The sequence below is a fragment of the Dipodomys spectabilis genome, unplaced genomic scaffold (assembly GCF_019054845.1).
Source record: "Dipodomys spectabilis isolate Male_0828 unplaced genomic scaffold, ASM1905484v1 ptg000107l, whole genome shotgun sequence".
Lineage (NCBI taxonomy): Eukaryota > Metazoa > Chordata > Mammalia > Rodentia > Heteromyidae > Dipodomys > Dipodomys spectabilis.
The window spans coordinates 7,088,356-7,112,417 of NW_024870784.1; the positions used below are offsets into that span (position 1 = coordinate 7,088,356).

Consider the following 24,062-nt stretch of genomic DNA (forward strand, 5'->3'; position numbering starts at 1 on the left):
GGGTCAACTAAGACAGGAACTGTGGACCTGGTATCTTTTCTCTTTTCTTTTCTTTTTTTTTGTATGCCAATCCTGAGGCTTGAACTCCGGGCCTGGGCCCTGTCCCTAAGCTATTTTGCTCAAGGCTAGTGCTCAACCACTTGGTCCACTTCCTGCTTTTTAAAGTAGTGTATTAGAGATAAGAATTGAATGGACTTTTCCTGCCAGTCTGTCTTCGAACCACAATTCTTAGATCTCAGCCTCCCCAGTAGCCAGGGTTACAGGTGTGAGTCACCAAGGCTTTTGATTGATAGACTGGGGCCACTGAATGCAGAGTTGCAGATCAGAAAACAAGCTACCTGAAGGCTAGATGCTGTGATTGATTAGCCATGTCTGCCTGGACATAGGCATGGGCAGAGGAGGTCAGGTGTCTGTTCATGCTCTCTAGCTGAGGCCTGAATAGCTGGGAGAAGCAAGGGGACCTAGTTCTGGGGAGGATAGCTATTCATTACCTAATGAACAGCCAGCTACCCCATTTCCTGGTATCCCATGTCATGTCTCACATTGCTTTCCTATCCACCTGATGTCCAGCAAGCTAATTAGAGCAATTAGCCCGGGTCCCTGGTCGCCCACTGAGCATAAGCATGGAGAACTTACTCATCTCCCAAAGCCTCCATGGATTATTTGAGGCCTTGAATGCTCAACATTCTGAGCCCTAGTGTGCAGCATCCCTGGGCTCTTAAGGTGTCAGCCTGCCCTTGATCTCTGGACTTCCAGGAGCCTGCAGACAAGGGTGCATTTCACCCCTTTGAGAGCCCTGTGCTCCATTGGTCTTGGTCTCCAGGGATGCAGGAAGTCCCCGTGCATGCCTGTGTGGAGTCTGGTGGGCCTGGCATGTGTGGCATCTGACCATGGCTGTATCTTGCAGGGGATGTGGTGAACTCCACAGGAAGTGGGCTGTCGACAGTAGCAGGGGTCACTGTCCCAGCTCTAGACAGTGGAACAGCGGTGCCCAGCCCAGAGAGCCTCACATTGTCACCCAGCCCCTGGACCCCGCAGGGCACCCCAGCAACAAGCCAGGCCCAGACGCCAGGGCCCCCATCCAGGAGAGGTGCTGGTGACCTGGGAAGTCATGACAGGAACAGCACAGGACTGGGTGCAGAAGAAGAGGCACCTAGCATGGCTCCAAGCTGGGAGACAGGCCCTGGGAGCACCAGAGTGGGGCTCAGCACCGCTGCCGCCGAGGCTCCAGCACCTCCCCGTGGCTCCCTCCACGGGACCAAGCCCAGCACCCCGGAGGCCCCAGGACAGCTCCTGGGAGACGCCACCATGGAGCTGCCCTCCCCTCCCACTACCAAGGATGCCTCAGGCCATGTTGTGTGGCATACCGGCCTCCCTCCTCGGGAGACTCCCGTGAACGCCGCAACCCTGCAGACCAAGGAGCCTGAGCCTGCCCCCGGCCCGAGCCTGCCCTCGGCCCCCACCCCCGTGCCCCTGCAGCACCCTGCCTGTGGTGAGTCATGCCGGGAATGTCCCCCCTGCCCCCCGCTGAGAGCCACTGGGAACCCCGGGGGCCCCGCGCAGAGCGGTGACCTCAGAGGCTGCGGCTCGGGGGCAGCTGCAGAGCTGTGTGGTCCCTGGTGGCTTCAGACATAGCCCCTCACCGCCTGCCCGCTCCTCCCGCTTCCTGGGGACCCCTGTGTGTCGCAGCTGTAGCGCGAGCCCGATGGGGAAGGAGCCTAGGGGGCGTGCGTGTGCCATGGGGCATTCGGGCCACCCTGTGGAGATTGGGGACCCCAGCCGTCCTGCAGTACAGTGTCCCCCTCCCGCTCCAGTGCTCTTCACCACAGGCTGCTCCAAACCCCAGTTCTCTGCTCCCAGCTGTCTAATTCCACCCGTCCTGCACCGCAGCTGTCTGTACCCTGAGTTGCTTTGCCACCCCAGCTGTCTACCGCCCCGCCCAGCCCCCCTGCTCGGCAGCTCCCTGCCCTCCAGCCGTCTGCACCCCGTGACCACGCCGCTCCCCAAGGACCCACACTGGGTCCAGAGGCTCAGCCAGCCCAAGCCCTGGGGACACCCCAGGGACGAGTCGCTGCTATGTCCAGGAACCGTCTGGGACTCCGGCCGTCACCCAGAGGCCTCTCTGGTGCCTCCCTGTGGACTTGCAGCACTGGGTTTCAAAGATGGGGCTGCTGGGGTACCCTTCCATGGCTTTTCTTGTGCCACTGGACAGTCTGGGGTCCAACCGTCCAGGCACAGAGGCCAGGACTGTCCCATAAGGAGCCAGAACCTCCATATCGGAGTGGCTCTCAAGTCAGCAGTGCCACGGAGGTGGCTTCCTGGGATCAAGAATGAGTTTACATCACGGGCAGACACAAACACAACGGGGAAGTGTTTCTTGTCATCCGAGCAATGGAGTCCTGGGGTACTGTCCCAGGAAGCCAGAGTGGAGGTCCTGACGCGGCCACCATCACGGAGGCACCCCGTCTTTCCCCGGCTGGTGTCCCCCAGCCTCTCCTGCCCCACGTGGGGCATTTGATTTGAGGAAGTGGCAGGGTTCTCTTCCTTTTGCCCAGAGCAGCTGCACTGATGTTAATTTCAGCCTTTTGGCTCCGTTCCCCAGGTCCCGGCTCCATCAGAAGGGTCACGGTTTCCAACGTGAGCAGCACTGGCTTCCACTTGCAGTGGGCAGCAGATCCAGCCCCGCTCCCCACCTTCCACCTCAGCCTGGTCCCTGCTCAGGGCCCCGCGGTGCGTGTGGACACGCAGAACACCAGTGTGGCGCTGTCGAGGCTGGAGCCTGGGGTCCTGCACCTGGTCCAGATCACAGCCAAGGCCTGTGGGAAGGAAGGTGCCAGAACAGACCTGAAAGTGAGGACAGGTGAGAAGCTTCTGGAACATGCCTTATCTTGTTCTTCAGGGGAGGAAGAAAGGGAAGGAACAGGGGACCTGTGGCTCACTGACTTTCCACTGTCCTCTTGGTGTGGAAACTTTTGCACCCAACCAGCAGGACTTGTGGTTCCGGGAATAGAGTGGGGCTGACGCTGAGCAGGGCTGGAGCACCACTCACCTGAGTCCCGGGTACACAGCACAAAAAAGACAGATAAGCTGCATCCTCTCCCTCTGACCTTCCTTGCTCTCAGGAAGTAGAGCAAGGCGTTGGATGCCTGCGGGCGGTCTAACTGCAGAGGTGGGCCAGGCCTTCGGGGGTGGTGGTTGAAATGAGGGAGGACTGAAGCCTGGTAGAGACAGTCCTTGTCAATACTCACACAGAGTTAGATTTTACGAAGAAAAAGAAAAAAAAGACAAACCTTTCCTTGGCAGGTGTTGGTGGCTCTTGCCTGTAATCCTAGCTACTCAAGGGGCTGAGATCTGAGGATAGAGATCTGAAGCCAGCGCAGGGAAGAAGAGTTCATCAGACGCTTTATTTCCAAGTAACCAGCACAAAACTGGAAATAGAGCTGTGACCCAAGTGTCGAGAGCCCGCCCTGAGCGAAAAAGCTCAAGGACAGCACCCAGACCCTGAGTTCAGGTGCCAGTACTGGCACAAAAACAAACGAGCCAGCCGACGAATCCCTTCTGACTGCTCTGTCTCTGCCACCTGTGTATCCAGCGCTAGTCCTCGCTTCTTGGGGAGGGGCCCAAATGCTGGTAATGCTGGGGGACACAGTCCTATGGGGGATGCTTACACGGGCCCACCAGAGATGGCAAGAACAGCTTAGAACTCCTGTGTATAGAGTGAACTTCAAAGAACTAGCTGGCGGTGACCTGGAGAATTAGAGAACAAGACAGGATGCGATGATGCTAACTGTGTGAGCTCACCACCGTCCGGTGAAGAGGGAGACGGGTGAGGCAGGATGGTCTGGCAGGTGGCCTCAGCGTCCCAGCCAAAGCAGGGCTTCCCTGGTGCGAAGGATGCGCTGCGTGGGACACCGTCCTGTGCGCAGGCGCGGGCCCGCGGCCGCTCTCACTTGTGTACCCCTTCTGCCTCCGATGGTTCCCCTGCCACCCTGCCCAGCTCTCAGACGCGATGATAGCAGCAATCCCCCTAGGACAGGGAGTTCGGGGTTTCTGCAGGAAGCAGTAGCAGGGGGCTGTGGGGTTTATTTAAGGCTCTGTGAGAAGCTCTTGAGAGATGAACGTGAAATCCCTAAGAGGCAAACACTGCCTGTCTCCTTCACTGGCCGGAGGCTTCTGGCACAAGGCAGGGCTCTCTCTCTTTCTCTCTCTCTCTCTCTCGGGTACGCGTGCAAACACACACACACACTCAGGGAGGACTGAATGAGGACGGAGCCGGTTGCTTGGGTGGTTCCTGAGCTGTGTTCTCATGCCATGAAGTCCTAGAAGCCCTGCAGAAGACAAGATGCAGAAGAAATGGCCTTGCACACTCAGAGGCAGGGCTGTGGGGGCTGGCTGAACACGCCCTTGTGTCCTGTCCTGGCGCAGGCTCAGAGCAGAGGTCTGGCAGCGTCCCGGGCTGTCAGGCGCAGCTCGCTCACCTGTGGCTCTCGGCCAATTATTTTATACATGTCCCTTCTCCTTCAAAGCTGTCTGGCTTGCGAGTCTCTCGCCTGAACACCTGTGCCCAGGGAATGCCCCCGGAGCGGGGACAGGGAAAGAACACAGTGCCGAGATGGCTCTGGAGCCCCCAGAAGCGTTTCCCGCTGTGTTCAGTCTGTCACACGTCCTCTGGAGCCTGGTGCACGTGTCTATGGACAGCAGTCCTCCATCCCTCTTTCTGGAGGGCAGGTCAGCCTCCTCCTGCCGCTCTGTCTCCAGCATGGAGGTACGGTCGGTCATCAGATGGAAAGGTAGCCCGTGTGGGTGGGGGCCTGACACATGGCGTGTTCTCCACCCTGCAGCGGCCCAGAAACTCCGTGGCAAAGTCAGGATAGCAAACGTCAGCTACTCTGAGGCCCTCGGCAACACAAGCAGCCAGGAGCACCGGGACTTCCTGGGGCGCTTCCTCAGCACGGTGAGTGGGGCCCTCGGTCCTCGGCTCCTGTGTGGACATAGAGGCTGGAGGGAAGTTGGAATCCTTGATGCATCCGACCAAGAATTAGACTTGCAGGTCCTGTGGCCACCCTGTGGTGGCCGAGACTGAGGTCCAACAGGACAGGAGCAGCACAGATACACCTGAGATGGCAGACTCACCTTTCCCCTGCATGCCAACACATCACAGAGAGAGCCAGCCAAGGGGGGACATCCAGAACACACAAAACACTTAGAGAATTAACCACCCAAAGGACACACAGTGCATCAACAAGTAGGCCAATGAACCAAACCGCTCACAAGTAGAAATACAAATCCTTAGCTATAAAGAAGTATAAATCAAAACAACATTGAAATTCCATATCGCTGCAATCAGAATGGTTGTCATTAAAAAAAGAAATGACAGATGGCCAGCAAGCGTGCAGAGGGAGGAAGCCCTCCCCCTCCACACACTGTGGTGGAGATGTAAATTAGCGTAGCCACTATGGAAGTCAGTAGGGAGGCTCATCAAGAGCCTGAAAATAGAGCTATCATAGGACCCTGCCGTGCTTCTTCCAGGCATATATCCAAAGGAATGGAAGCCAGCACACAGCAAAGATCCGGCGACATATAACAGTGTTCTTCACAACAGCCAAACCAGGGAATCAGCGTAGGTGCCCATCTGCTTAATGTGCACACAGTGAAATTTTGTTCCGTCACAGGGAATGACACGTGCTGCTAGTGAGGTCCTGTGTCTTTGTGGGCATTCTGACGCTCATGGGCTGGAATGGAATAATGTAGCATAGGATGTATCCGAAGGGGTGGGATGAAAGCAAGTCTTCTCAGAGGCTGGGGCTGCCTGTGCTGACAGGGATGCGGGAGAGGCTCACAGAGGAAGCAGCCCGGGGCCAGGCACAGAGGGGGGATGGAAAGGAAATGTTCTGCACTGCAGGAGCAAAGGATGGTTCTAGAAAAAACAAAGGGGAAAGGTGGTCTTCCTCCCCTTGATACCTTCCATAGCGCAGAGCTGAGAGAGGTAGGTAGGCTCTGATTCCTTTGTGAACCCGTTGTTCTTGGCCTGGTGAGATGGGGTCCCGCTCAATCCACAAACATGTCTGCAACTGTCTGCTGGGGACGTGAATAGAGACACGGGTTACAGGAGCAGGGACCCAGGGACAGGGTGTCCAGGGACAGGAAGTGGAGGACAGGGATACGGGGACAGGCTGCTTCCTCGGCAGGGTATGGTGACAGGAGGTCTGGGGACAGGGGACGGGGGACAGCCCCCTTGCCAGCACTGCAGACACTGCCAGGCCTCCGTGGAACACTCCTGGGCTTGGCAGATGGACGCAGGCTCTTGGGTGCTCCGTGGCTCTTAGGTGCGGGAGCCCTTGCCAGCCATGTTGCGCCAGCACATGGACGCCGGCGGGATTCGACTGAACGTCACCAGCATCACCAATGGCAGCGTGGTGGTGGACTTCACCCTGCTCGTAATCGCAGACGTGGACATCCGGGAGGTGTCCGCTGCGTTCCTCAGTGCCCTTCACAACGGGTCTCGGCTGGAGGTGGTGAGAGGCGACACCTTCATACAGGGTACGTGGAGGCCGGGCCTGAGGGCCACCTCCCCCAGCTCCGGGAGCAGTGGCAGCAAGGGCTCAGCCGCTGTGGTTCTGGAAGGTGTCCCAGGGCCTCGCGCAGGGGTTGTCCCCGGGATCACTGGAGAAGAGGTGGCACCAACGGAGCCCTCCGCTCTGTCCTTTGGCTACTGTGGTTGCTGTTAGGGTTTAGGGGATGGAGACCCCCTTCGGGTGGACGCCCCCCATCCACCCCTCCCTGGTCACTCTGTGTACCCTGGGCAGCTGACTTGCCCAGGCATGGCTTCCCAGAGCCTGACAAGCAGTAGAAGAGAAAGGCTGGGAGGAAAAGGCCATTAGATTCATTTGTCATCTCATGTTTTAAAATAAATGGCAAATGGCTTATCATTACACATATAAAAATGGGGATTTTATAATGAGGGGTTAGTGTTTTCTTTTGGGGGGAGGGGATGAGAAGGATTTCCCAAGGAAAGTCAGATTTCTAGAAAAAAGCTGAAGTACTTACCTACATAGAAATAGAAGTCTTTTGTGTCAAGCAAAATTAAAGCACCATTACAAACAAAAACAGAAAGTTTATTTTCACTGCTTTGATGAGGAATGGCTACCCTAACTAAATATGTAAAAGATGACAAGTACGGGGAGGGCAGGAGATAGAATTTGCTCACTTCCCCTGGAAACTGGCTTAGCAGGCCATGTCAACACTTTCCAAAGGATCTGTCCATTTTGGGTCTGAGAAAGTGGACCTGTTTGGAGCACAGTTTATGGAAGGTATTCACCCCCAGTGCTGCTTTAAGAGCAAAGTGTCAGAAATGGCTGCGGTCGAGTTGTAGGCCCTGCCCATGAGGGAACGCAAGGCTCTGTCTTCTACGCGCTGCACAGATTACGACGAGTGTGCAAGCATGGAGCACGACTGTGTGCCGGGGACGGCCTGCCACAACACCCTCGGGTCTTTCGCCTGCAGCTGTGCAGGAGGAGCCTCCAACTTCCACGTGGAATTTTCCGGAAGACCCTGTGAAGGTAGGAACAGTCTCATAATCCTTTTCTGTAATACTGGCCCATAATCTGATCTCTTACAGACTTTTGTCGAAATGAAATCAGCATATCTTTGTCCTGGATAAGTTTCCTGTATGTGTATACGTGAACACATACACACGGGTAAATGCACGGGTAGGCGGTGTGCACGTGTGCTGGAGTACACCTGCGATGCTTTCATGTGTGTGTGCGCATCGGTACTGTGTGCTTCTGGCTTAGTGTCCACGGCCCTCCCTCGTCTCCCACATACGTTGGAGTGAGAGATGGTAGATTGCACGGGGGTCGCTGTGTGTGGCCGTGCGGGGGAAGCAGGAGGCACCAGGATCAAGTGGTGTCAGGGTGAGCGTGGTCACAGACGGCTTCCTGGACGAGGTGTTTGGGGACTGGCCGTCAGGGTTAGTGAGGGCAGCACCTGGTAGGGTGGTTGGGGGTGAGGACTGGAATGAGAGCGAGCTCCTGTGGGGGGGTCCCCACAGACAGTCTGCCTGGGAGATTTGGGCAAGATGGTGGAGAGCCTGAGACATAAGATGGCGGAGGAGGGGAGGAGTGGGGGGGGTGAAGGGAGGTGAGCCCCAGGGCTGGGGGGGCTGAGCTGGGCCTGGGAGCTGCATCCTGGTGACCTGAGGGGCCTCTGAGGACAGTCTGAAGCCTCAGTAGAGGCCCCTGGACTTGTAGAGGCCGAGATGGGGCCAGTGTTGAGGCAGGCGGGAAGCCAGGGCAGGTGTGAGACCCCAGGAGTGCTGAGAGGCCTTCTCAGGGCCCCAGCTTAGAGACTGGTCCTGGGGACTGGTGATTGGCCACCCACAAGCCTGGCACAGCCCAGCCGGTGTGGACCCACGGCAGTTGGCAGCATGTGTGTAATAGGGCTCAAGTGAGCAGTCCGTGTCTGCCCCCAGCATGGAGGGCCTCTCCAGCTGGGGCCTCTCCAGAGGCTGCCCTGACCCACTCCAGCCCCGCCCCGAGCCCCGCCCCAGCCCCGCCCCAGCCCAGCCCCGCCCCAGCCCCAAGCCCCACCCCGGGCCCCGCTCCCGCACCGCCCCGCCCCAGCCCCGCCCCCGCCCCGCCCCCAGCCCCGCCCCCAGCCCCGCCCCAGCTCCATCCCGAGCCCCACCCCAGCCCCGGCCCCAGCCCCGCCCCGGCCCCGCCCCAGCCCCGCCCCGAGCCCTGCCCCGAGCCCCGCCCCGGCCCCGCCCCAGCCCCGCCTCGAGTCCAGCCCCAGCCCCGCCCCAGCCCAGCCCCGCCCCAGCCCCGAGCCCCATCCCGGGCCCCGCCCCAGCCCCGCCCCAGCCCAGCCTCAGCCCAGCCCCGCCCCAGCCCCGAGCCCCATCCCCGGGCCCGCCCCCAGCCCCACCCCCAACCCCGCCCCAGCCCCGCCCCAGCCCCGCCCCGAGCCCCGCCCCAGCCCCGCCCCGAGCCCCGCTCCAGCCCCACCCCGAGCCCCGCCCCAGCCCCACCCCCATCCCCACCCCGAGCCCCGCCCCAGCCCCACCCCAGCCCCGCCCCGAGCCCCGCCCCAGCCCCGCCCCAGCCCAGCCCCGCCCCAGCCCCGAGCCCCACCCCGGGCCCCGCTCCCGCACCGCCCCGCCCCCAGCCCCGCCCCAGCTCCATCCCGAGCCCCACCCCAGCCCCGGCCCCAGCCCCGCCCCAGCCCCGCCCCGAGCCCTGCCCCGAGCCCCGCCCCGGCCCCGCCCCAGCCCCGCCCCGAGTCCAGCCCCAGCCTCGCCCCAGCCCCGCCCCAGCCCCACCCCCGAGCCCCACCCCAGCCCCACCCCAGCCCAGCCCCAGCCCCAGCCCCGTCCCCAGCCCCGCCCCCCGAGCCCCGCCCCAGCCCCACCCCCCAGCCCCGTCCGAGCCCCACCCCAGCCCCGCCCCAGCCCCGCCCCGAGCCCCGCCCGTGTCTTTGTCTCTCCGCCTCCTGCAGGTGCCTCTCCGGGCAGTGCAAGCCAGGTCCCTAGTCCGGAGCAGCCTCTCCCCCCAGCGGGTACCAGGGCAGGGGCTGTGCCGGGCGCCAGCTCCGCGGCCCAGGGCCGGCCCCCCCGGCTGACGCTGACGGAGGCGGTGGACGTGAGCTGTGAGGTGGAGAAGGTGGCCCTGGCCGTGCAGAGGCGCTTCCTGCAGCAGGAGTCCATCCCCGAGGCCTCCCTGTACCTGGGGCAGCCCTCCTGCAACGCGAGCAGCAGCAACGCCTCCCACGTGTTCCTGGTGGCCGGCTGGGGCGAATGTGGGACGCTGGTGCAGAGTGTAAGGCCGGGGACTGGAGGCCGGGGCGGGGCGGGGGTGGGCGCAGCTGTGAGCCATCGGGAGGGACCCCAGGGTGGGAGGGGGCACATCTGACAGGGGGAGTGAGAGGCGGGACCCTGGGCTCCAAACACGGGACCCCAGGAAAGGCAGAGTCCAGCCTGTACCCCTGGATTGGGAGGGAGAGGGAGGGCCCCCGCTCTGTGCGTGGAGGGGCTCTGTATGCTGTCCCTCGGGAGCTGCTGTATTGAGGTCCGTTGAGCCCCTCAGGCCCCAGGGCCTGGTGTGGAAGGTTGTCTGTGGGTCACAGGAGTGGATCCCCCTCCCGTCCCTCAGCGTCCTGCCTGCCTGAGCACTGTCCTTGCAGTGGAGGGGGGAGGAGAAAAGGCATCCTTCGTGAGTTCAGCCAGTGGCAGGCATTGGGGTGCACAGTTGTCGCCTGAGGGAGCAGGCCACCCTGCTGTGGGACTCTGGGTGCTGAGATCCCAACCCCGGGCCATTCCCCAGGGGCTGAGCGGGGTGCTCCGCCAGGCCAGGGAGCTCCAGGCTCCTGCCACCCTGCCAGCTTCGTGCAGGGAAATGGCGCCATTCAGGAATGAGGTCCATTCTAGAAAGGTGTCTGTGGAGTGAGGAGAGAGGACGCGGGTGTGGCCATAAGCAGGCTGGTGACCCCTCACCAGCCTGGGTTAACCCTCACCTGGCAGGGTTAACCAGGAGGAGTGTAGACGTGGCTCCGGCCAGGTGGGCGGCTGGCTCTGGATCCCACCTGCAGGGGTGACAGCTGGCCAGCGGCTGGGGCCAGGAGGGCACCAACACCAGGGAAGCTGAATGAGAGCCAGCCATTCCTCACAGCAAGACTGGAGCTCGGGTTGCCTGGTCTTTGTCTCTGAGGGCCTATGGGCTTTCTAGGGAAAAGGGGGAGGGGGGTAGGTAGGGAATGGGACCTGTCCCCTGTTCACCACAAGACGGGCTTGATTGACCTCCCTAGTGCCCAGGTCCAGGTGTCATTGGCACATTTAGGGCTGAGGCTCAGCTGGGTCCACGGGGGCCAGGGCCAGGTGATGCCCTTGGCTCGGTCTCCCAAGCCCTTGAGGTTCCCCGGGGGGGGGGCTTTCTGACCCCCTGGCTGGAGTCTTGGGCACGCTTGGGACTGCTGGGCTGCAGATGGAACCTGGAGGAGTGGCGTCCGGAGGAGAGGCTCAGGCTCCGGCACAGCTGGGAAGCAGATGGCATGAGAGGGCAACTTGGCAGAGGGAGTGGCGGGGGTAGGGGACCCGGCCTGGGGTGCCTGGCAGATGGGTGTCCGTCCAGCGTGACTGGCGCCTCTCAGAGGCCGGGGCTCTTGGGCAGTTTCTGTCTGAAGAGGCAGCAGAAGCCACCAGCCTCCCTTCCCCACTCTAGTCCCCAAAAGTCGCTCGTGGGCACCCGTGGCTCACGCCTGCAACCCTGGCGACTCAGGAGGCTGAGATCTGAGGATCATGGTCTGAAGCCAGACAGGGAAGATAAACACAAGAGACTCTTGTCCCTCCTTAACAAGCAAAAAGCTGGAAGTAGAGGCATGGCTTGAGTGGTAGAACACCAGCCTTGAGCAAAAAAGCTAGAGGTACCCAGGCCCTGAGTTTAAGCCCTAGTATAGACACTCTTCTTCTCTCTCTCTCTCTTTCTCTTTATTTCTTTCTTTTACTTTTCTTCCTTCCTTCTTTCCTTCCTTCCTCTTTCCCCCTTCCCCTCTCTCTCTCTCTCCCTCCTTCCCTCGCTCGAGCCAGTGACTCATATTTGTAATCCTAGTTCTTTAAGAGGCTGAGCGTAGAAGGGTCTTGGTTTGAGTCTGGGCAGAAAAGTCTGAGAGAGCAGCTCCCCAAGATAGAAAAAAACAGGGCTGGAGGCATGGGGCATAGAGTGCAAGTCTAACAAGCATGAACCCCTGAGTTTAAATCCTAGAAACACACGCACGCACATGTGCACGTACACACACACACACACACTCACACACTCATGCCTGCACGCGAGGTCAGTGTCTGCCCATTGTGCCCAGGGTGCCCACCACCCAGGGTGCTCTGCAGGGTGACGGTACCTCCGTGGGGGCTGGCACGGAGGGCTCAGTGGGAGAGTGGGGAGCGGTGTTTCTCTGCATCTCCCCCGCTGGAATCCGCAGGCTGACCGGCTGACCGGCTGACCGGCGTCTGCAGCACGGGGCCCGCCTGCTCGCTGGGCGGCGTCTGCCTCCCTGGGGAGCACAGGCCCCAGGCAGCGGCGGAAGCGGCTCCTGTGCTGTCTGTGGCACTGACACGGGGGTCCACTTGACTTCAAGCTCTGCACACGTTGGGGGTAACACCCAACCCCGAGAGTGCAGCCCACGGCCGGGCCGGGGGGGAGAGGAGGGCTCCTGGGGCCGAGACGCCCACTCGCGTCCCCTGTGTGCTCAGAACATGACAGATACTGTGGTGAGGACCACGCTGAGGAATGACCTGTCCCCAGAGGGCGTCCTCCACCACCCCAAGATCCTGAGCCCCATCCTCTGCGCCTTCCGGAACAACCTGCTGGCGTCCTCAGGCTACGCGCCGCAGTGGGGGTGAGCGGGGCCCGGCTGCCCCTCCCCAGCCCTGGCCCCTCCCAGCACCTTCCTTGTGGACCCGTTAGGAATTCACCTGCTTGACCCCTCTCTTGGAGCCCGATTATACAAATGTGGACGGTGGCCAGGCCTCAGTCCTCGGTCAGGTTACCTTAGAGAGGCTCAGAACCCCTAGCGGATCAGCACGCTTCTTGGGAGCATCTGGGGGGGGGGAGAACGGGAAGGAGGGGCGCAGAGACAAGCCTGTGACGCTGCTCCTTCTTGCAGGGTGTACACCATCGTTGAAGACCTCCACGGTGCCGGGAACTTCGTCACTGAGATGCAGGTGTTCATCGGTGATTCCCCCATCCCTCAGAATTACAGCGTGTCTGCCAGTGATGACGTCAAGATCGAAGTGGGGCTCTACAGGCAGAAGAGCAACCTCAGGGTGGTTCTGATGGAGTGCTGGGCGACCCCCTCGAGCAACGCCAGGGACCCGGTCACCTTCGGTTTCATCAACAATAGGTAGGGGGCTCGGGCGGGCACTGGCGCGTGCCGCTTGGAACACCAGGCAGAGGCGGGTCTGGCCCTGGGTCTCAGGCTTGGGGAGGCGCCTGAGCCCCGCCTGCAGGGCCGGCTCCAACTCGGCATCGGCACTTCCCCTTCCCAGCTGCCCCATTCCCAACACCTACACCAGCGTGATCCAGAACGGAGACTCGAGCAAGGCCCAGTTTAAGCTGAGGATCTTCTCCTTCGTCAACAACTCCATCGTCTACCTGCACTGCAAGCTTCGCGTCTGCCTGGAGAACCCGGGAGCCACGTGCAAGATTGTAAGTGTCCGGCGTGACCGTAGGCTGATGCACAGGCCTTCTGCTCAGCGGGCAAAGCCGCTTGGCCAATGGAAGCCAGGGGCTCTGGCAGGGCTAGTGGGGTGTTTGGGACTTGACTATGGCTAAACAACGTATCATTGATACCAAACTTCTATCAGTAGCTCAGTCCTTGCTTTAGCTGGTACTTGAACGAAGGGCCTGGTGCTTTAGCTTGGCCTTTTTTGCTCAAGGCTAGCAGCACTCTACCACTTGAGCCACAGCTCTATCTCTGGCGTTTTGGTGGTTCACTGGAGATAAGAATCTGGGCTCTCCTGGCACAGGCTGGCTCTGACCTTCGATCTACAGATCTCAGCCTCCTGAGTAGCTTGGATTATAGGCGTGAGCCTCTGTGGCCTGCTTCTAAGTCCTCCTAGAGGCTGCTTTGTGCCTGGCGGCCTCACGGCTCTTCCTGATCACCTCCCCAAGGTAACTGGTAGGGTTTTTAGGAGAACACAAATTACCTCAGTTAAGATGATTTTTTTTTTTGTAATGTAGGTGGAACATGATCCAAGGCCAGCTCCTTTCCCGCTCCTACTGGAGGCGGGGGGAGGGGGGCTGGAATCATCTCCCAGCTTGAAATTCTCTCTTCAGTGCTGAGGTTTTAGGCTATTCTCGGTGCTGCACACACGAATGGGAAGCAATTGCGTCTCTGTGCTACCTGGGGCAGGGCTCGCAGAGCTCGCCGGCTCTTCACTCACCATCCGCCTGTGTCAGTGCCATCTTTGTTCAGCTCCCGCGTGTGCATTCTCCTGTGCCCTTCCACGGTGTGACACAGGCCAGTGAATCTGAATGACAGCAACTCATTTGGTTGGTGTCCCCTTTCTCAAAACGATAGGTGTTCCTGCCAGGCCAGGTGACCCCGTCCCGGCCATGAGGGGACCCTGGAACCTGCAGCCCAGTCCACAGGGTCCCCAGGCTTAGAAAGAGGGCCAGCAGCCAGGCCCTGTCCCCCCCACCCCCGGGAGCCGCCCGCTCTTGGGCTCTGGCCAGGCTTCATCCTGGCCCTGTGCATGGTAGAGGCCTCCCAGGCTCCACTGAGAATAGTGTTGCATTTCCAGAGCTGCTGGGACCACAGCTACTCTAAGTCTCTCCACAGGGAGCCTGGAAGCAGAGGCCTCATCGGCCTCCGGCGGCCTCGGCCCCGGCCTCGCGGGTGCTCCCCCCGCGTCTCCACACTGTGGCCACCTTCTGCCTTTTCATAAGGACCTGGGCACTGTGGATTAGAGCCCGAATGAGCTCTTTCCAAAAGAGGTTATGGTCCCAGGGGTGGGGTGCAGGATTTGGTCCCAGGTGTGGGTGTAGGATTCTAATGTCTTTTTGGAGGACACAGTGTTACCTGTCTATAGTGAGCAGGTTGCTCGGTGCACTGCGCCAGGAAGCTGTTTTTGTGAGAGACATTCAGAGGAGCAGGTGCCCGTAGTGGCCTTTGGGCCAAAACAGACTTGGGCCAGAAGGGTACTGGGCCAGCTCTCTATTCTGCAGCTCTTTGTGCCCAACTCCCTCCCTCCTGTCCCCTGGACGTGTCTCACACAGACGGAGTCCACTGTCCAGACTCTGTCGGCTTGCCTGTCTAGACTCAAGCATCCGGTGACTTCGCAGAGGATGGAGGGGTCTCCCGGGCTAGCGATCGCCCCTGGGATCGAGTTAACCCATGAGCACCCTTAGGACTGATTTTGAGTTTCTCTCCTTGAACACCCAGAGCTGCCGCAACTTCCGGTCGGTGAGCAACAGTGAAGACTCTGAGGTCTTCCAGATGTCCTGGGGGCCCCTCATGCGGTCTGAACGTGAGTCCACAATGGATCTAGCAAAGAAAAGATCTCAGCCATGACGCCGCCAGCCTTTGTAAACTGCAAAGAGTGGGCTGCCAAGTATGGGGAGCTAGCTAGATCCTAGTAGAAGGTGCTGGCTCCAATACTGCTCGAGAGCCAGCATCTAAGGGAAGAGCCAGCACCAGCGCCAGGCAGGTACCTCTCGGCTGACCCCTCCGAAGCGGTTCTGTGGTCAAAAGCTCGGCCCAGAGAGGCCGGAGCGGGGCTGATTAAGGCGATGCTTTGAGCCTCACCCTGGGGACCCCTAGAGTTGTCTGACCCTGAGAGAGCACATCGAGTGGAGAGGAGAAGAAGAAACTCCCGCGGCGACAGGCAGTGTCAGGTTCTCTGTGTGCACACACACGTGCACACATGTGCGTGTCTGCCAGTGCTCACAAATATAGCTGTTGTATTCAGAATATGCCAAATGCCCAGCATTTCTGTGCTCCTCAAAGCAAAACTTCCAACAGCCACTCGCATTCCATGCATTTGCGAAGTCAGTTCACTAGGAAAACACATTCTTTTTTTTTCTCTTTTGAGATTTCAAGTCTTATATTTGATACATAGTATTAATCTTCCAAAGAAATGGGCAGCATTTATTTCTGTATTTTTAAAAAATATCCCAGACTACTAAAAATAAGCAAAGAGTTTTGTAATTGCAGACATGTTCCCATATATAAAACAAAAGCTAGATCAAACCAGAAGTCTTGGGTCTTTTAATGAGTCTTAGGTAAAATAATAAACTGAGATCCTACCCATTTTCTGCCAGATATAAGAAATAAGACTTTCCTCCTCCACTCCTCCCCCTCCTCCTCCCCCTCCTCCTCCCCCTTCTCTTCCTCCTTCTCATCTTCTTCTTCCTCTTCTTTTTCTCCTCCTCTTCCTCCTCATCTTCTTCTTCCTCTTCTTTTTCTCCTCCCCCTCCTCTCCCTCCTCCCCCCTCCTCCCCCTCCTCTGCCTCTTCCTCTTCTTCTTTTCTTCTCCTCCTCCTCCTCCTCCTCCTCTTCCTCCCCCTCCTCCTCCTCCTCCTTCTTCCAGCCAACATTTTATTAACGCGCTGTGTGAGAGGTTCATTCCAGAGCGCTGGTGTGCCGCTGGCCGTGGGGCCGTGGGTTCACACCCTGTGCCCTCTCCTGCGCAGGCTCCTCTCCCTGTGTGAAGCCGGGCCCCAGGGCCGGCCTCATCCTCCTCATCGTGGGGGCCATCCTCGTGGTAGTGGGGGCTGTGGCGGCCTTCCTGATCACACGCTACCAGAGAATGACCGGCAACTACAACCTCAAAGCCCAGGCGGGCAACTTTGGCTACCAAGTGTTCTACGAATAGTCATCCTGCCGGCCGGCCGGAGGTGGGTAGAGGTGAGTGTGTCTGCGGCCCAGCTTTGCCTGCCGCCATCACGCCAGCCAAGGGCAGCTCTGGGCCCGCCACGGTCCCGTCTCTGCCCAGGCACGTAGGACCTGATCCCCTGCTCAGGGCAAGTGTGTGCGGCTGGCGCGCCTGTGGATGGCTCCTGCAGCAGTGATGGTTTCCGTGGATCTACGGGGAGCCACGCAAGCTCCCCAAACCCCAACGCTCCTCCCCACTGGCTGGGCAGCTTCAGTTTCCCCATTCATGGCAGAAAGCGTGTAACTTCCGTGCAGTGGCGGGGATGGTCTGAGGGCCAAAGCAGGAGCCTCTCCAAGCTCAAGTGCCAGATCATTCCAGCCAGGGCTCGGCCCCTCACAGGCCTGTGTGGGGGCTGTGCTTTAAGATGTGGGGGGATACTGGGTCGCAGGGGCTGGAGACAGTCTACTCCTGCTGTGTGCAGTCTCTGCGTGTGTGGAGTCCTGTCTTCCGCTGTGCCACACCACCTGTGCCCGGCGGGAACACCTGGTGTGTGGTGAATGCTTGGTGTGTAGCTGTGCTGTCCTGCTCAGGAGTGTTAGTGTGTCCGCACGTGCACAGGGCACGGGCAGTTTTAGACTGCCGTGGTCTGTGCTCAGGCAAGCCTGCGTGTGGAGTGCTTGCACACGAAGGATCTGGGGCCTTCTCCTGCCTCCCGCGCAGCCTGACCCACTCCCCTCCCCCATGCAGGTCACAGCAAGCCAAAGCTCGATTTTCAGCGGATCGACACGACTCCATGGTACACGGTGCGCTCAGGGCCGGGCAGCCTCTGCCACCTCCCTCCCGGAGGCCTCCATCCCGCAGGCCCAGATCGCCCGGCAGGTGGCGGCTGCTGGCGCGGGCGCGGGACCCCGTGCTCCTGACCCTGCTGTACAGCTGCCCTCTGGCTGCGCAGCCCCTCCCCTCCACAGTCCCAGTACACATCTCCAAAGGCGCCACATGGCTTCTGGAGCAGATCTCTGACAAGTCTATTGCTAGCCAGGTGCCGGAGGCTCACACCCGTGACCCTGGATACTCAGAAGGCTGCTTCTCCAGGCAGGAAAGGCTGGGAGACGCTTGTCTCCTATCAGCCACCCAACAGCCAGCAGTAGAAGTGTGGCTCAGGTGGTAGAGCACCAGCCTTAAGAAATAAAGCAAAGGGACAGTTCAAGTACTGAGTTGAAGCCTCAGTACTGGTGTGCGTGCACACACACACACACACACTCACACACTCATTCACACACACATCCTCTGCTAAAGATATATTTAGTGCAATCTGACTTTCCTACTGACTCAAACACAACGCTATTATATGGAGATCTTCCTGAGAAGTGAAACCACAGGACACACACGTGTGCACCTCTCTTCCGGGTTCCCGGCACGGTCATAGCCACCTTTCACATAATCTCACTTCAAGGAAGGTGTGATTTGCGCATGGCAACCAGAGAAACCACACGGGCGGGGGAGGGGCTACAAGCTGAACATCATCACCCGAGTTAATGAGAAACACAGTGCCGTGCTCTGCAATGTCCTCTGCTATACCACAGGAGCAGATACTGTGATATACGTCATTTCATGCAAATTAGAATTGACTAGAGGGCTAACACCTGAAAGTATATTTTCCCTTGATGAAGTTAGAATTGCAACAGTGTCTTAGTTTGTAATTCATGAGATTAACTTTTATTAAAGTACTTGACATCATTCCTATAAAATCTTGAGGAAAAGGAGTATTTTGGTTTATGGGATGTTCTTAGAGTAAGAATGACAATAAGTAGCAGGTTTGGATAACTGACATTGAACAATAAATAGCGTATGACACAAGAGTGCCATGCCTGCGCTTCTTCTCTGTGAGGTTGGCAGCAGTGTGACGCCTGCACTTCTTCTCTGTGAGGTTGAAAGCAGTGTGACGGCTGTGGTTCTGTGTGAGGTTGACAGCAGTGTGACGGCTGTGCTTCTTCTCTGTGAGGTTGACAGCAGTGTGACGGCTGTGGTTGTCTGTGAGGTTGACAGCAGTGTGACGGCTGTGGTTCTGTGTGAGGTTGACAGCAGTGTGACGGCTGTGGTTCTGTGTGAGGTTGACAGCAGTGTGACGTCTGTGGTTCTGTGTGAGGTTGACAGCTGTGTGACGGCTGTGGTTGGCTGTGAGGTTGACAGCAGTGTGACAGCTGTGGTTCTCTGTGTGAGGTTGACAGCAGTGTGATGGCTGTGGTTCTCTGTGAGGTTGACAGAAGTGTGACGGCTGTGGTTCTTCTCTGTGAGGTTGACAGCAGTGTGACTCCTGTGGTTCTCTGTGAGGTTGACAGCAGTGTGACGGCTGTGGTTCTCTGTGTGAGGTTGACAGCAGTGTGACGGCTGTGGTTCTCTGTGTGAGGTTGACAGCAGTGTGATGGCTGTTGTTCTGTGTGAGGTTGACAGCAGTGTGACGGCTGTGGTTGTCTGTGAGGTTGATAGCAGTGTGACGGCTGTGGTTGTCTGTGAGGTTGACGGCATTGTGACGGCTGTGGTTGTCTGTGAGGTTGACAGCAGTGTGACGGCTGTGGTTCTGTGTGAGGTTGAAAGCAGTGTGACGGCTGTGGTTCTGTGTGAGGTTGACAGCAGTGTGACGGCTGTGCTTCTTCTCTGTGAGGTTGACAGCAGTGTGACGGCTGTGGTTGTCTGTGAGGTTGACAGCAGTGTGACGGCTGTGGTTCTGTGTGAGGTTGACAGCAGTGTGACGGCTGTGGTTCTGTGTGAGGTTGACAGCAGTGTGACGTCTGTGGTTCTGTGTGAGGTTGACAGCTGTGTGACGGCTGTGGTTGGCTGTGAGGTTGACAGCAGTGTGACAGCTGTGGTTCTCTGTGTGACCTTGACAGCAGTGTGATGGCTGTGGTTCTCTGTGAGGTTGACAGAAGTGTGACGGCTGTGGTTCTTCTCTGTGAGGTTGACAGCAGTGTGACTCCTGTGGTTCTCTGTGAGGTTGACAGCAGTGTGACGGCTGTGGTTCTCTGTGTGAGGTTGACAGCAGTGTGACGGCTGTGGTTCTCTGTGTGAGGTTGACAGCAGTGTGATGGCTGTTGTTCTGTGTGAGGTTGACAGCAGTGTGACGGCTGTGGTTGTCTGTGAGGTTGATAGCAGTGTGACGGCTGTGGTTGTCTGTGAGGTTGACGGCATTGTGACGGCTGTGGTTGTCTGTGAGGTTGACAGCAGTGTGACGGCTGTGGTTCTGTGTGAGGTTGAAAGCAGTGTGACGGCTGTGGTTCTGTGTGAGGTTGACAGCAGTGTGACGGCTGTGCTTCTTCTCTGTGAGGTTGACAGCAGTGTGACGGCTGTGGTTGTCTGTGAGGTTGACAGCAGTGTGACGGCTGTGGTTCTGTGTGAGGTTGACAGCAGTGTGACGGCTGTGGTTCTGTGTGAGGTTGACAGCAGTGTGACGTCTGTGGTTCTGTGTGAGGTTGACAGCTGTGTGACGGCTGTGGTTGGCTGTGAGGTTGACAGCAGTGTGACAGCTGTGGTTCTCTGTGTGACCTTGACAGCAGTGTGATGGCTGTGGTTCTCTGTGAGGTTGACAGAAGTGTGACGGCTGTGGTTCTTCTCTGTGAGGTTGACAGCAATGTGACTCCTGTGGTTCTCTGTGAGGTTGACAGCAGTGTGACGGCTGTGGTTCTCTGTGTGAGGTTGACAGCAGTGTGACGGCTGTGGTTCTCTGTGTGAGGTTGACAGCAGTGTGATGGCTGTTGTTCTGTGTGAGGTTGACAGCAGTGTGACGGCTGTGGTTGTCTGTGAGGTTGATAGCAGTGTGACGGCTGTGGTTGTCTGTGAGGTTGACGGCATTGTGACGGCTGTGGTTGTCTGTGAGGTTGACAGCAGTGTGACGGCTGTGGTTCTCTCTGTGAGGTTGACAGCAGCGTGACGGCTGTGGTTCTGTGTGAGGTTGACAGCAGTGTGACAGCTGTGGTTCTCTGTGAGGTTGACAGCAGTGTGACGGCTGTGGTTCTTCTCTGTGAGGTTGACAGCAGTGTGATGGCTGTGGTTCTCAGTGTGAATTTGACAGCAGTGTGATGGCTGTGGTTGTCTGTGAGGTTGACAGCATTGTGACGGCTGTGGTTCTCTGTGTGAGGGTGACAGCAGTGTGACGGCTGTGGTTCTGTGTGAGGTTGACAGCAGTGTGACGGCTGTGGTTCTGTGTGAGGTTGACAGCAGAGTGTCGGCTGTGGTTGTCTGTGAGGTTGACAGCAGTGTGACGGCTGTGGTTGTCTGTGAGGTTGACAGCAGTGTGACGGCTGTGGTTTTTCTCTGTGAGGTTGACAGCAGTGTGATGGCTCTGGTTGTCTGTGAGTTTGACAGCAGTGTGACGGTTGTGGTTGTCTGTGAGGTTGAGAGCATTGTGACGGCTGTGGTTCTCTGTGAGGTTGACAGCAGTGTGACGGCTGTGGTTGACTGTGAGGTTGGCAGCAGTGTGACGGCTGTGGTTGTCTCTCAGGTTGACAGCAGTGTGACGGCTGTGGTTGTCTGTGAGGTTGATAGCAGTGTGACGGCTGTGGTTCTCTCTGTGAGGTTGACAGCAGCGTGACGGCTGTGGTTCTCTCTGTGAGGTTGACAGCAGCGTGACGGCTGTGGTTCTGTGTGAGGTTGACAGCAGTGTGACAGCTGTGGTTCTCTGTGAGGTTGACAGCAGTGTGACGGCTGTGGTTCTTCTCTGTGAGGTTGACAGCAGTGTGATGGCTGTGGTTCTCAGTGTGAATTTGACAGCAGTGTGATGGCTGTGGTTGTCTGTGAGGTTGACAGCAGTGTGACGGCTGTGGTTCTGTGTGAAGTTGACAGCAGTGTGACGGCTGTGGTTCTGTGTGAGGTTGACAGCAGTGTGATTCCTGTGGTTCTGTGTGAGGTTGACAGCAGTGTGACGGCTGTGGTTCTGTGTGAGGTTGACAGCAGTGTGACGGCTGTGGTTCTGTGTGAGGTTGACAGCAGTGAGACGGCTGTGGTGGTGTGTGAGGTTGACAGCAGTGTGACGGCTGTGGTTCTGTGTGAGGTTGACAGCAGTGTGACGGCTGTGGTTCTCTGTGAGGTTGACAGCAGTGTGACGGCTGTGGTTCTCTGTGAGGTTGAGAGCAGTGTGACGGCTGTGGTTCTCTGTGAGGTTGACAGCAGTGTGACGGCTGTGGTTCTCTGTGAGGTTGACAGCAGTGTGACGTCTGTGGTTTTCTGTGTAAGGTTGACAGCAGTGTGACGGCTGTGGTTCTGTGTGAGGTTGACAGCAGAGTGTCGGCTTTGGTTCTGTGTGAGGTTGACAGCAGTGTGACGGCCGTGGTTGTCTGTGAGGTTGACAGCAGTGTGACGGCCGTGGTTGTCTGTGAGGTTGACAGCAGTGTGACGGCTGTGGTTGTCTGTGAGGTTGACAGCAGTGTGATGGCTGTGGTTCTTCTCTGTGAGGTTGACAGCAGTGTGATGGGTCTGGTTGTCTGTGAGTTTGACAGCAGTGTGACGGCTGTGGTTGTCTGTGAGGTAGACAGCAGCGTGATGGCTGTGGTTCTGTTTGAGGTTGGCATCAGTGTGACGGCTATTCTCTGTGAGGTTGACAGAAGTGTGACGGCTGTGGTTCTCTGTGAGGTTGAAAGCAGTGTGACGGCTGTGGTTCTGTGTGAGGTTGACAGCAATGTGACGGCTGTGGTTCTCTGTGTGAGGTGGACAGCAGTGTGACGGCGGTGGGTCTGTGTGAGTTTGACAGCAATTTGACGGCTGTGGTTCTGCGTGAGGTTGACAGCAGTGTGACGGCTGTGGTTCTCTGTGAGGTTGACAGCAGTGTGACGGCTGTGGTTCTCTCTGTGAGGTTGACAGCAGCGTGATGGCTGTGGTTCTCTGTGAGATTGACAGCAGTGTGACGGCTGTGGTTCTGTGTGAGGTTGACAGCAGTGTGACGGCTGTGGTTCTGTGTGAGTTTGAAAGCAGTGTGACCGCTGTGGTTTTCTGTGAGTTTGACAGCAGTGTGACGGCTGTGGTTCTCTGTGAGGTTGACAGCAGTGTGACGGCTGTGGTTCTCTGTGTGAGGTTGACAGCAGTGTGATGGCTGTTTTTGTCTGTGAGGTTGACAGCAGTGTGTTGGCTGTGGTTCTCTGTGAGGTTGACAGCAGTGTGACGGCTGTGGTTCTCTGTGAGATTGACAGCAATGTGACGGCTGTGGTTCTCTGTGTGAGGTTGACAGCAGTGTGATGGCTGTTTTTGTCTGTGAGGTTGACAGCAGTGTGTTGGCTGTGGTTCTCTGTGAGGTTGACAGCAGTGTGACGGCTGTGGTTCTTCTCTGTGAGGTTGACAGCACTGTGACGGCTGTGGTTCTCTGTGAGGTTGACAGCAGTGTGACGGCTGTGGTTCTGTGTGAGGTTGACAGCAGTGTGACGACTGTGGTTCTGTGTGAGGTTGAAAGCAGTGTGATGGCTGTGGTTGTGTGTGAGGTCGACAGCACTGTGACGGCTGCGGTTGTCTGTGAGGTTGACAGCAGTGTGATGGCTGTGGTTCTCTGTGTGAGGTTGACAGCAGTGTGACGGCTGTGGTTCTGTGTGAGGTTGAGAGCAGTGTCACGAATGTGGTTCTCTGTGTGAGGTAGACAGCAATGTGACGGCAGTGGTGCGGTGTGAGGTTGACAGCAGTGTGACGGCTGTGGTCCACTGTGTGAGGTTGACAGCATTGTGATGGCTGTGGTTCTCTGTGTGAGGTTGACAGCAGTGTGACGGCTGTGGTTCTCTGTGAGGTTGACAGCAGTGTGACGGCTTTGTTTCCTCTGTGTGAGGTTAACAGCAGTGTGATGGCTGTGGTTCTGTGTGAGGTTGACAGCAGTGTGACAGCTGTGGTTCTGTGTGAGGTTGACAGCACTGTGACGGCTGTGGTTCTTCTCTGTGAGGTTGACAGCAGTGTGATGGCTGTGGTTCTCAGTGTGAGTTTGACAGCAGTGTGATGGCTGTGGTTGTCTGTGAGGTTGACAGCATTGTGACGGCTGTGGTTCTCTGTGTGAGGTTGACAGCAGTGTGATGGGTGTGGTTCTGTGTGAGGTTGACAGCAGTGTGACGGCTGTGGTTCTCTGTGAGGTTGACAGCAGTGTGACGGCTGTGGTTCTCTCTGTGAGGTTGACAGCAGTGTGACGGCTGTGGTTCTCTGTGAGGTTGACAGCAGTGTGACGTCTGTGGTTCTCTGTGTAAGGTTGACAGCAGTGTGACGGCTGTGGTTCTGTGTGAGGTTGACAGCAGAGTGTCGGCTGTGGTTCTGTGTGAGGTTGACAGCAGTTTGACGGCCGTGGTTGTCTCTCAGGTTGACAGCACTGTGACGGCTGTGGTTCTTGTCTTTGAGGTTGACAGCAGTGTGATGGCTGTGGTTCTCACTGTGAGTTTGACAGCAGTGTGATGGCTGTGGTTGTCTGTGAGGTTGACAGCATTGTGACGCCTGTGGTTCTCTGTGTGAGGTTGACAGCAGTGTGATGGGTGTGGTTCTGTGTGAGGTTGACAGCAGTGTGACGGCTGTGGTTCTCTGTGAGGTTGACAGCAGTGTGACGGCTGTGGTTCTCTCTGTGAGGTTGACAGCAGTGTGACGGCTGTGGTTCTCTGTGAGGTTGACAGCAGTGTGACATCTGTGGTTCTCTGTGTAAGGTTGACAGCAGTGTGACGGCTGTGGTTCTGTGTGAGGTTGACAGCAGAGTGTC

General features: G+C 58.0%; 1 protein-coding gene across 1 annotated transcript in view; it reads left to right on the top strand.

Moving 5' to 3' along the window:
* Window positions 1-17,125, top strand: part of Umodl1 (uromodulin like 1) — a 33,266-nt gene extending 16,141 nt beyond the window's left edge. The window contains exons 10-21 of the mRNA XM_042687206.1: window positions 908-1,492; window positions 2,603-2,860; window positions 4,842-4,954; window positions 6,327-6,540; window positions 7,422-7,559; window positions 9,496-9,815; window positions 12,239-12,384; window positions 12,652-12,888; window positions 13,034-13,193; window positions 14,932-15,016; window positions 16,182-16,395; window positions 17,111-17,125. Of these exons, the coding sequence (XP_042543140.1) occupies window positions 908-1,492; window positions 2,603-2,860; window positions 4,842-4,954; window positions 6,327-6,540; window positions 7,422-7,559; window positions 9,496-9,815; window positions 12,239-12,384; window positions 12,652-12,888; window positions 13,034-13,193; window positions 14,932-15,016; window positions 16,182-16,363 (2,438 nt within the window). The 3' untranslated portion in view covers window positions 16,364-16,395; window positions 17,111-17,125. The remainder of the gene's footprint in view (window positions 1-907; window positions 1,493-2,602; window positions 2,861-4,841; window positions 4,955-6,326; window positions 6,541-7,421; window positions 7,560-9,495; window positions 9,816-12,238; window positions 12,385-12,651; window positions 12,889-13,033; window positions 13,194-14,931; window positions 15,017-16,181; window positions 16,396-17,110) is intronic.
* The last annotated feature ends 6,937 nt before the right edge of the window (window positions 17,126-24,062 follow it).